The following is a 12047-nucleotide window of genomic DNA, read 5'->3' as shown; positions in this document are numbered from 1 at the left end:
GAGGACCGTGGTGCCCCTGCTAGGCGACACTCGAGACGAAAGCGCTTAGTAGCAATAATAATAATAATGATAATGGTATTTGTTAAGCGCTCACTGTGTGCAGAGCACTGTTCTAAGCGCTGGGGAGGTTACAAGGTGATCAGGTTGTCCCTCGGGGGGCTCACAGTTCCAATCCCATCTGACAGATGAGGTAACTGAGGCCCAGAGAAGTGAAGTGACTTGCCCAAAGTCACCCAGCTGACAGCGGGGTCGGGATTTGAACCCGTGACCTCGGGCTCCAAAGCCCGTGCTCTTGCCACTGAACCACGCTGCTGCTTCTCCTTCTGCGAATTCTCCCTTAGTACAGTGCTCTGCACACAGCAAGCGCTCAGTAAATACGCCTGAAGGAATGAAAGCCCGTTGTCGGGTAGGGACCGTCTCTATCCGTTGCCGATCCGTACTTCCCAAGCGCTTCGTCCAGTGCTCTGCACATAGTAAGCGCTCGATAAATCCGGCTGACTGAATGAATGACTGACTGACTGAATGAATGAATGAACGGAAGGAAAGCCGAGGGGATGGAGCGGACAGGGGAGCCAACGGTAGAGATTGCGGCGCGGCGGGGATTTTCCTGAGTGTCCGGCCGGTGGGCCGGGGGAGGCGCGGCTACTCTGGGCGTTACGGTAGAGCCGGGCCCCCGCCCCCCGCCCGCCGGCTCAGCCAATCCCTGGCCAGCCGGGCCCCAGCATCCCGGGGAGCCCAGCCCGTCCAGTCCAGTCCGCCGAGCCCGGCTGCGGTGGCCAGCCTCGTCGCCAGCCCGGTGGCCCGCTCCGTGCCTCAACCCGACCCGATGGCGCAGGGCGGAGCGGCGGCGCGGGCCGAAGAGACCACGCTGATGATGGACGAGGGAGCGGTCGGCGGTTTGGGAGCCCGCGAAGCCACCGAAGGCGGCGGCGGCGGCGGCGGCGGGGCCCGCTCGGCGGGCGCCGGCGAGATGCGGGCCGTGCTGCTGGCCGGCTTCGGCGGGCTCAGCAAGCTGCGGGTGGCCCGGAGAGTCATGCCCGAGCCGCAGGACGGGGAACTCAAGATCCGCATCAAAGCCTGGTCCAGTATCGCCCCCCGACCCCTCTCCCCCGCGCTGGCCTTCGCCTGCCGCACCCGGGTGGTGGGCGGGAGTGGGAGGGGAGGGGGGTCCACAGCCCCCGGGCCCTCCCCATCCTTTCCCCCCTCCCAGCCCCATCCAATCCCCCTGCCCGGCCCGTCTCCCTGCCTCGAGCTCCGCCGGCATCTGGGGCGGGGGGGTAGGCTGCTGGTTGGGAGATGCCGGGCATCCTTTTAGACTGTGAGCCCACTGTTGGGTAGGGACTGTCTCTATATGTTGCCAATTTGTACTTCCCAAGCGCTTAGTACAGTGCTCTGCACATAGTAAGCGCTCAATAAATACGATTGATGATGATGATGATCAGGTCGGAACCCCAAGCCCCCCATTCAGATCCGTTTTCAAACCTGGGCCACAACGAGCAGAGGAGAAGGCTCTCCTGCCCAGGGCTGGAGCCATCGGAGGGTGGCTTCTCTGTTCTCTTGGGGAAGGGATGTGAAGGGAGAGAGGGAGGCGTGGGGCCGGGTGGCTGGGTGACGGTTTCAATTCCAGTTCTGGGTTACGGCTACTTAAGTGGAAGGACAACGGGGCCACGATGTGAAATCGCATTTTCCAATATCGTTTCCGCCTTTAGGAATTGTGCTTTTCCTCGGGCTCAGAACTTTTCCTTCGTGAAAAATGCCAAGGAGGAACTCTCCGTAGTAGTACATGATCTTATCCGAAAAAAAAAAAACCCAACCCGATGCAATCCGTTATTTCATTACGATCTCCCATCTCTGACTCACTCCAGAATGGCATACACTCCAACAGACTAGATTTCCCTCAAAGACTTGGATTTGCTGCTCGCCTTCCCATTCTAATCCAACAGAGCTCTGCTGGAATGCCATGGCTTTCTTTCTACTCTGTATTCCTACTAGGGAAGTAAGGGGTGAACCTCTTCTGCGTATCCTTTACAAAACTCGGTTTGTTAGAATTAGGCTTAGGCAAAAGCAAAGTCACTGCCATTGAAAACCCCATCATGCTTCCCCAAATAACATAAACTCCGATGGATTTTCTGACTTCCCCTTTGGAGTGCAGGCAAAAAGCAGTTCAGGTTTATTTTATTTTGCTAATGCCATGTGTGGTGTTTGAAGTGTTTTTTGTTTGTTTTTAAATAAAGGGACTGCTTTTGGGAAGACGACTATTTGGCTGAGATAGACAACAGATAGAGAAGTCTGTGTGTGTGTGTGATGTGTGTGTGTGTGTGTGTGTGTGTGTTTGCATCCCTAGTTAGGAACCCACCTTTCCTCTTTTAAATGGAATTGCATCGATAGTCATATCCATACCCCTAGTGTGGGATAATATGATATGGTTGCTGCTCCCCTGGCAGCTTCTAGAGGACAGGCAGAATGTAGGAATTTGAAATATGACAAACAATAAACGACAAAAGAACACTGTTTTAGCCTAATTATCCTACTTTAGTTATGCTTTAGTTCTGTTTGTAAGGGTTGGGAGTTAGCCACTTAATCCAGGAACCTTAGCTCAGGGAAGGACTGAAATTCAATGGTTGAGCTCTGGTTGGCTGGCAGGATATGCCGGGTGATTGTAGATATCAACCAATTGGAGCCAAGATGACTCATCCTATATTTTTATGAATCAGCTGATTTCATACTGGATGAAAGTTTGATTTCTCATTTTGGTAAGAGACCTTTTAGCAGCAAAAACTGATCAGCTAAATCGTATTCTGGTCGGGGACGAGGCAGATTCCTTTTCCAGTAGGGTTGTGTATGCTGGTCTATGTCGGCTTCTCGGTACAACCTGGTAGGACAAATAGATTTAATGAAGTGCATGTCAAACTGGATTTTCTCAAGATGCTAGCTACTCTGGGATGCTTACTGTAATTTTGAAAGCACCATTAACTTTCAGATTTTAGTCAGGCTTCTGAGTATTAAATATTACCCTGAGCACCTGACAGAGTTCATGTAGAATCTCAAAATGCCCAGTGTACTCCCAATGAGAAGATGTGGCACAGACAAGATCTACATTTTCTAGATCAGGCTCCACCCACAAAAACATTATACTCACAATTATTTGTGTCATGAAAACCAAGTAAAAATTTCACAGTTTGAGTAAACAAAAATACCTATGTACAACATGAGCCATTTATATGCTCAGTGTCCCACCCACCCGATCCCCCCAAAAAGATTTAATTTCTCAGTGCTCTCGGTACCGTGTGGATGACTTAAAGGTAAGGTATGGACTTTGGGTTTTTTTTTTTATTTTGGCAGTAAAATGCTATGAAAAACATAATGCCAAATGATGTAACCACTCTAATCCACAGTTCAATTCAATTTGAGGAATTGTCAAGATCGCTACTGTCAACACACATTTTGGACTGTGATATCTGGAAGATTGGGTCATTTTTAAATGCAATCTAAACAATTTTCTCTGGGTGATTTCCCTTTGCCTCCCCCAGCCTCTCCCTCTGTAAAGAGTCTGGAGTTTCCTTGGGTAACTGGTACAGTATCCAGATTTTCCTTTATCTCTTGGGTGAGTCATTATTCTTCTCACTCCAGTATGCAGCCCTCACCAGAAAACCGAGATTTGGATATTAATAAATTTTGGGGCTAATACTGAAATTCATGGCTATCGATTTAGGATGATTGTTTTAACATTGCCGTGAGGCAACAGTGAGCTGTGATAATGGCTGTTCATTTAGCCATTTTCATCAATTTGCAAATGCCAGAAAGCTGTAATATTGCAGCTGAAACAGTTGCAAACAGATATTACTGTGTGTGAATCATAAAATCAAAGCTAAAATAAACCCAGAAATATAAAAGCTTAAAGCAGTTTTTTTTAGAAAAATGATTATTACCACATATTATTTCTATATATGCTTAAATATATCTTTTGTAATCTGAAAAATCCATCCCCTATTTATTCGGCAAACTTCTTCACTTCAATTCTCATCCATTTTAGCTAACAGGAGCTTGACCTGAACAAAGCATAGATATAAGTGTAAGAATTTCCCGGTTTGGATCCTGAATTGGACTTTAAATAGCTATCGATGACCATTTTTGAATCTCTCTGGCTTTATCTTGCAGATATCATGGAGACACTGATTTAGGAAGTAAAGTAATTTTCTCCAGGTCGCTGTGACATCAGCGATTCCTCTCCTTGGTTAGGGCTGTTCATTTGCCCATCTAGATTTTAAGCTATAGCACCTGTAAAAGTTGATCAAAATAAAGCTGGGCAGCGAAAGACCACTCCGAACAATGATCATTTTAAGGATGAGCTGGAATCAGGATTGGGTGGGAGTCACTGAGCCTTTTGCTTCAGTAAAGTTAAAATGAGACATGAAATTGCTGAGGGTTGAACAGGAGAGGGTGGAAGATGACAGCAACAAAAACACACAGTACGTGTGATTGTACATGCCCATCATTACCGGATATCTGATGTTTATCATTTTCTTACCCAAGGTGTCATCTGCCTCTAAAATATCTGAGGCTCTCGGCTGTGCATGTCCACACTGATAACAAATCATTTAAATCAGTAAGCTTTCTAAAGGGGCATTGCACCTGAAACCAAATGAAAAGGAAGGAGGTCAAAATCAGCACCAAATAATCATCAAAGAAGACTCACCAATGGATAATGAAGACAGATAGTATATTCACTTATTTTGTGGAAAAACGCAAGGGTTTATGTAGCTTAATGACATGGACGTGCTTTGGGGATCTCAAAAGCTTTCACCATTCCCAGTAGGAAGACAGTCCCCATGAGGTGTTGCATTAAGTGTGACGGTCATTTTCTGATGGATGAATGGATGCACCTGGGAGGGGTAGTTTGGGAATGATTCACATTTTAGATTTACTATTGAGAGGGTGGTGGCCAGATTCACAGGATTTGCAGATTCTCTTTAATCAGTACTCACTTTGGGGGCGTGGGGGTGAAGCATCTTGGCCCCTCCAGGTCAAATTATTTCCCCCAATCCCAGGTCTCAAATAACCAGATTTGCCCCTTTTGGAAGAATAAACTGGAAGAGGCAATCAATTGGTAGCATAAGCAAATGCAGCTAGACACAAAGGTCGATGGAATCAAAGTAATTACCTCAGTTAAAACTTTTGCCACCTGTCCCTTAGACCGGAAGTTGTCTACAGTTTGGAAACCCCTAGGAGTACCTCAAAGCACTGCTGGGGGGACAGCCATTGTGGCAGACAGTGGGAACAGGCAATGGGAATCAATCATCAGCTGCCAGAGCAGGTGATAAGAGATTGCCTTGCTTAGTATCCCAGGCTTTCTGCTGCTACTCTCTGCCCCCCCAGGACTGTTGATTCTGGTGAGTATTTTTCACTGGGGGATGGGGAACGGGTTGAGGGTATGTGTGTTTGGGGAGGTGGGGGAGTAGGGGGGGGACTGAGCAGTAGGAAAGGAAAATATGAAAGAGAGGTATATGCTTGAGGGACGGCACACCAAAATAGCACACCTTCACTGGGCAGGACCAGTGAGGAGAATAGAGGATAGCAGGACACCCAAATAGCTGCTACATGGTGGACTGAAAAGTGGTAACCTTGAATGGGTAAGCGGAAGAAATGCTTCAAAGACTTAATGAAGCCAAACATCAAACCATGTGGCATAGAAGTGAACAATTGGGAGACAGCAAACGAAGACAGGTCACTCTGGCAGGGTGCATAACTCCTCAAGTGCAGAGGCTCTGTAAAGATTACAACACGAAGAAGAAGCGGTGAAAGCAACACCAGGCATTGTAGGAAACCAATGCAGTGGTGCAGCAGGAGAACAATCATTACGCACACAAGATGCAGAGAGGATGGCCCATCAAACTTGGGTCTTGCCAGTTACACTTTTCACACACTGACAAAAATCTTATCAAAGCATCATCTTGAACCTGAAGGACAGCTAGATAGGCTTTTGAGTGTGTGTGTGTGTGTGTGTGTGTGTGTGTGTGTGTGTGTGATGCTTCAGGATAGGAGAGTAGAGACAAATTTCTAATCCTGAATATAGGAGGCAAGGTTTACCCCAGGGCTCCAAGCAGCTCCTTGATATTGTATCTCTATTTCTAGGTTGAGGCCATTTTTGGCCTGGTTGAAACCTACAGAGGTTTCCCAGCAGAAATGGCACGTTCTGTGAAGGGAGACTACTGTTTTTAGCATGTTTTCTTTGTTTCTTGTTTTGTTCCCTTCTCTCTTTGCCCTCTCCTGAACTCCTTAATTGCTCAGTTAACCATCTTAACATCCATTTTTAACCTAATTTGCTTCTGATGACTTCCATGGCCACCTAAATAGTCTGGATAGTGACTTCCCCCCTGGTAAGTAGCAAAGACCCCAATTCCTACAGCGGAAGGGAGTGGTACATTCCATGATGCCGTACGAAGTGAACAAGGGCACAGAGGCGTCTGCTACGGAGGAAGACGCACAGAGATCTTCTCTTCCATGGACACAGACCCCAACCAGACATCTCATAATTTGTTGTGTGGTTCACTGGGGGATTCGGCGAGGGAGTGTGGATGGCTCATCGCAACCCATCACCATTTCTGGAAAAACAACTCAAGTTACTTGTTCTGCTAATGGTAGGATACCGCTTTCCAATCCTAAAAAAGAGTCCTATTCATTTAGGTGGTCCAGGATCTTGATTGTTTGATCTGTGATGAGGTAGCAGTGGCATTTGGTGACACCCAAGGTATTGGAGCAGAAGCATCATCTTCAAAAACAAAGAGCAGCTACACAGTGGGGGTTGAAAGTAAAAGATTCATTTGGGCAGAACAGCAAAAGGAAATTAGGGGGTGAGGGAAGCTATGCTGGCCCACCATGCCAACCCTAAGTCTGGAAGCAGGAAATTTCCTCCTCACTCCCTGTCTCCCTTTCCTTTAGTAGTTGTACTACTAAACTCAACTTCAGGAAAGCTCTGGGGGCTGGTCTCTTTGCCTTTCTATCTCTACTCCCAGACCCAGCAATCACTGCCCAGGAACTATGAGGAGTTGCATTATAAAGGGAAAGTTGTTAAACTGGCCTCAAGCCATAGTAGCTGAAGCCCCTCCTCTCCCTTCTCCCTTCCATTTTTTTAATGATATTTGTTAAGTGCTTACTATGTGCCAGGTACTGTACTAAGCTCTGGGGTAGATACAGGATAATCGGATTGGACACAGTCCCTGTCCCACATTCATTCATTCATTCAATCGTATTTATTGAGCGCTTACTGTGTGCAGAGCACTATACTAAGCGCTTGGGAAGTACAAGTTGGCAACATATAGAGACGGTCCCTACCCAACAACAGGCTCACAGTCTAGAAGGGGGAGACAGACAACAAAACAAAACATGTGGACAGGTGTCAAGCTGTCAAAACAAATAGAGAACACATGAGGCTCACAGTCTTAATTCCCATTTTACAGATGAGTTAACTGGGGCACAGAGAAGTTAAGCGATTTGCCCGAGGTCACCCAGCAGACAAGTGGCAGAGCCGGGATTAGAACAGGCCCTTTGATTCCCAGGCCCGTGCTCTTTCCACTAAGCCACGCTGGTTCTCCAGTCTCCCTCTTCCACCCTCTCCCTCTCTCCTAACTGCCCTGTCCTCACCACCTCCCTCCCTCCTTTGCTGTACTCAGCCTTCCTGTTCTCCCAGACTGTGCCCTAAGTACAACAGAACCCCCACCAGGTGAGTGGGCATTACAGGGCTGGTGGAGGGGCCTTAAGAGAAAATTGAAGAGCCAGCTTTCTCCTGTCTCCACCCCGAGTGGCACCCCTTGCTCCACCAGGAGCCATGCAGGCTCGTTGCGGAAGCAGATAGTTCTGCTGGTGGTCAAGTCGCTGCTTGGCACATCTGCGGTTTGGGCCCCATGCTGTAGCCTCGGGTGAGGCTGGCACTGCCTTGGGACTAAATCTGCTCTTTGGAACCCATGCTAATTAGGGACAGCCCAACCCTGGCATCACTATAGAATCTCTGGTCCAGGTGGCTTGACTCAGTGTCCAAAAGAATAGCATGGGCTTTGAAATCATTTGAACCGCTATACTTGTTCTTTTTCCAGAGCTCCATTCTTGCCTCACCCTCGCTAGGGAAAGGACTAGAAAAAACACCCCATAACTTTCTTGTCTCACTAAACAAGTAGCCTGCTCACCAAGAGACCGAGCCTAGTGAATCTTAGCCTTATAGTGAAATAACAAATAGAAGAAAGCTAGGTAAGTAGAAAGAAAATCATCATAGTGTCATGGAACATCAGAATGCTATATAATAATGACAGCAGCTGTCTACAAAGAAGTGGCTGGTTGTGGAGTCAACATTGTGGCACTGAGACAAACTGCTCTGCTTGATAAAGGACAGCTCACAGAGGGAGGGGCTGGATTCACCTTTTTCTGAAGAGCAAAATCAGATTTTCAGAGCAAAATCACACAGGTGTGGATTTGCAATCAGGTAGTCCTTAGACTCTGGCCTCCCAAATCTGTTCAGAGATATAAGAGGACCCTATTCGTGCCTCGAATTGAAGGCCTTTGCTACCAACATCATTGCATATGCCCTAGCAATGACTGATTGCAATGAAGAGAAAGAAACTTTCTTTAAAGATCTAGATAGGTTCATTATAGTGGCTCCACAGTTGGACAAAGATGATCATCACAGGAGGTCTTGATGCACAGATGTGTACACACTTATGCCAAATATGGTGGCAAAATCAGTGGACCGCATGGGACTGGAAACTCCACGGGTATGCCAAATATCAACTCGTAATCACCCCAAACCATCTTCCAGTTCCCAAATGAGAGAAAGACATGGATGCAACCAGGGTCTAAGCAATGACAACTCATAACTTAGGCCATCATTCATTGGAGGAATTTGAATGATATACAGGTCACTATAGCCATATGAGGTCCTGAGTACTAGATGGCTCATCAGCTCACACTGACTCAAACTGAGCTAGCAATACAGTCAGCGCATCAAAAAGCAGCATCCAAACCATCAAAATGACTCACTATCAAGCTTCTGGAGAACGAAGAAAACTGCAAGACATTCTGAGACAACATAGTAGCCCTATTGGAACAAAGAAGCCCAGTTACAAGTACTATGTGAAAAGTGTAGTAAGTGTAGTAGAAAGGTAGCATAGTACTGATATTATTTATTAAGTGCTTACTCTTAACAAGTACCAAGTCCTGGGGGAGAATACACATGTGGGAATTAGACATGGTCCTTGTCCCTTCCAGTGGGACTTCAAGGATATTGTCTACCAGGTAGCCATCAAGACCACCAATAAGGGTCAACGAAAATGACTCAAATTAAAAACCTACTTGCAGCCAAGTGAGAAATACTATTGAATGAATGAAGAAATGCATGAATACCATTTTGCTGCTCCTCATGATTAAAGCAGAAGGGACAACCTATGATGCAACATGCAGAGCCAGTGTGAAGAAATGTGTGAACAATGATGGAATGGCAAGTCTGAAGAAATACAAGCTTATGTTGACTTTTACCCATAGCTCACCTGAAGAGTACGGATGAATTGATTCACCCTCATCAAAAAGAAGGGAGTCTTCCTGAGGTGCTACCGAGCTTCAGAAAATGCCTTCCACTGTTGAGAATGAAGCCCTTTTAATCATAAAAAGGCAGTCAAAGTGTGAAGGTATGGCCTTGATTCCATTTCTGGAGAATTCACTTACTCCAGTCAAATCCATAAAAATGGTAGCACACCTGGGCGTGATGGCATGGTGCAGAAATCTACAAGTAAGGACAGAACAAAATGCTTGGACATCTGCACAGACTATTCCTCAACATCAGAGATATTGAAGAAATGTATCAGGTATTCAAAGACATCACAATAATCACCATCTTCTGGAAGAAAGGTGACAGAATTGACTTTGAAAATTCCGAGAGAATTCACTGCTTTCTACTGCCAGAATGGTTCTAGTCAGAACCCTTTTGAGTAAGATACGGAAGGACATTTATTGGTTGAGACCAGTGGTCTAGCTAACCCAGTATTTTGTCTCCAACAATGGTGACAAGATGCATGGAGGAATCCTGTGATGATTGACCTCCTGGACATCAATCCTAAAGTTGGAGGTGTATCCTATACCATCCCTAACTTTTCCCTCCTCACCCCTGACTTTCCCTGTAAGCAACCCACTATGGACCAATTGTCCATGACTTTATATAAATCTTCTTAAATTAACTGGTATTTTGGGCTGCACAGTTTCCCGTGGGAACAACTTCCCTATACTTACTACCTGTCGGGTGAGGAACTGTTTCCTTTTGTTTATTTGGAACCTGCCCTCTTCAAGCTTGAGAGGTTCTCTTCTGGTGTTGTGGGATTTGGTGAACAACAATTCTGTGTTTGCCCTGCGCACCCTTCATGATTTCATAAAGGTCAATCACGTCCCCTCTTAGTCCTCGTCTTTCCAGACTGAAGAGTCCTAATCTCTTCAGTGTTACTGAAGCTGCTCAATCCCAGTAATGATCTTGGTTGCCTTTGTCTGCACTTCTCCATCTCATCATGTCCTTCGTATGATGTGGTGACCAGAATGCCCACTGAATTCCAAGTGTCGATGCAGCATGGTTTTATAAAGGAGCAAAGTTGTGCCTTTTAGTTTGTGGTCCAACCCTATCCAGATGGTGCCCAGCACTGCAAGGCCTTTTTAGCTGCCACCACACAATGAACCAATGATTTAAAAGAACCTTCAGCCATGATTCCAATATGCCCACCTGGGTCTTTCTTTTTTTAAAAAAAAATGGTATTTGTTAAGTGCTTACTATGTGCCAGGCACTGTACTAAGTGCTGGGGTAGATACAAGTTAATCAGGTTGAACACAATCCCCGTCCCATAAAGGGCTCACAATCTTAATCCCAGTTTTACAGATGAGGTACCTGAGGCACGGAGAAGTTGAGTGACTTGCCCAGGGTCATGTGGCAGACGTGGCCGAGTCAGGATTAGAACCCAGGTCATTCTGACTCCCAGGACCATGCTCTATTCACTAGGCCATGCTGCTTCTCAAGAAAAGTGAATGACTCTTTGGCTTTTAAAGTCTCTGGACTAGTTTCTATCACACTAGCATAAAACCAAAATCACAGAAAGCTGATGCTTATTGAATTTGGAGAATTCTTCTCCAAGTAAGATCTAGCAGGGAAGAGTGGGTGTGAGCCAGCCCTTCTCTAAGCACCCTGGAGGGCACTCAACACATGATTTCTGATCTATTAATTTCTTCATTCTTACAAAATCAAGTTGCTCTATAAACTGCTTCTGTTTACTAATTTGGAAAATAGAGATTTGGCTGTCAAATTCAGGATGGAAAAAATGACCTTTTGAGAAAGAAATGCTTTCTATACTTCCAGGAGAATCTATGAGTTAATTCCAGCCTGAGAATTTCGTGCATATGTGTAATAATCATACACATATATCTAGATATACACTTAAGGTTTGATGCTCCTGCTGGTGAAAGTATGATTTACCCATATCAAAACATAAGCACTTTTTTAAATTTACAGTAATGAAAAGGCTTTCTCTTTGCCACTGATGTACCTCATTTGAATTCTTTTCATTTTTTTAATGGTATTTGTTAAGCGGTTACTCTGTGCCAGGCACTGCACTAAGTACTAGGGTACATACAAGCTAATCAGGTTGGACACAGTCCATGCCCTACACGGGGCTCACAGTCTTAATCCCCATTGAGGTAACTGAAGCACAAAGAAGTTAAATGGCTCACCCACGGTCACACAGTAAAGTGGTGCAGCTGGGATAAGAAACTAGGTCCTTCTGACTCCCAGGCTAGTGCTCTATTCACTAGGCCACACTGCCTCTTTAAATCCTGTATATACATTCTGCTATATAGTGGACCTTCGGGTTTGAAGATGGTGTGATTTTTACCAGTGTGTGAGTGAGTGTGCCTGGTAAGACTGATTTTTCTCAAGGGCAGGAACCAGCTCATTTTGTGAACTCCTGAAGATCAGGGAATGTTTGTCTTGTTTCTGTTATACTCTCCCCAATGCTTAGTCAGTGTTTTGCATT

General features: G+C 45.9%; 1 protein-coding gene across 1 annotated transcript in view; it reads left to right on the top strand.

The window, feature by feature from the left end:
- The first annotated feature begins 742 nt into the window (after positions 1–742).
- The window catches only part of VAT1L (vesicle amine transport 1 like), a 93416-nt gene continuing 82111 nt past the window's right edge, over positions 743–12047 (top strand). The window contains exon 1 of the mRNA XM_038771241.1: positions 743–1080. Within this exon, the coding sequence (XP_038627169.1) occupies positions 827–1080 (254 nt within the window). The 5' untranslated portion in view covers positions 743–826. The remainder of the gene's footprint in view (positions 1081–12047) is intronic.

Source organism: Tachyglossus aculeatus, chromosome X2 (genome assembly GCF_015852505.1).
Source record: "Tachyglossus aculeatus isolate mTacAcu1 chromosome X2, mTacAcu1.pri, whole genome shotgun sequence".
Classification (NCBI taxonomy): Eukaryota; Metazoa; Chordata; class Mammalia; order Monotremata; family Tachyglossidae; genus Tachyglossus; species Tachyglossus aculeatus.
Note: the sequence above shows the minus strand (reverse complement) of the source record. Positions and strands in the feature narration are given on the sequence as shown.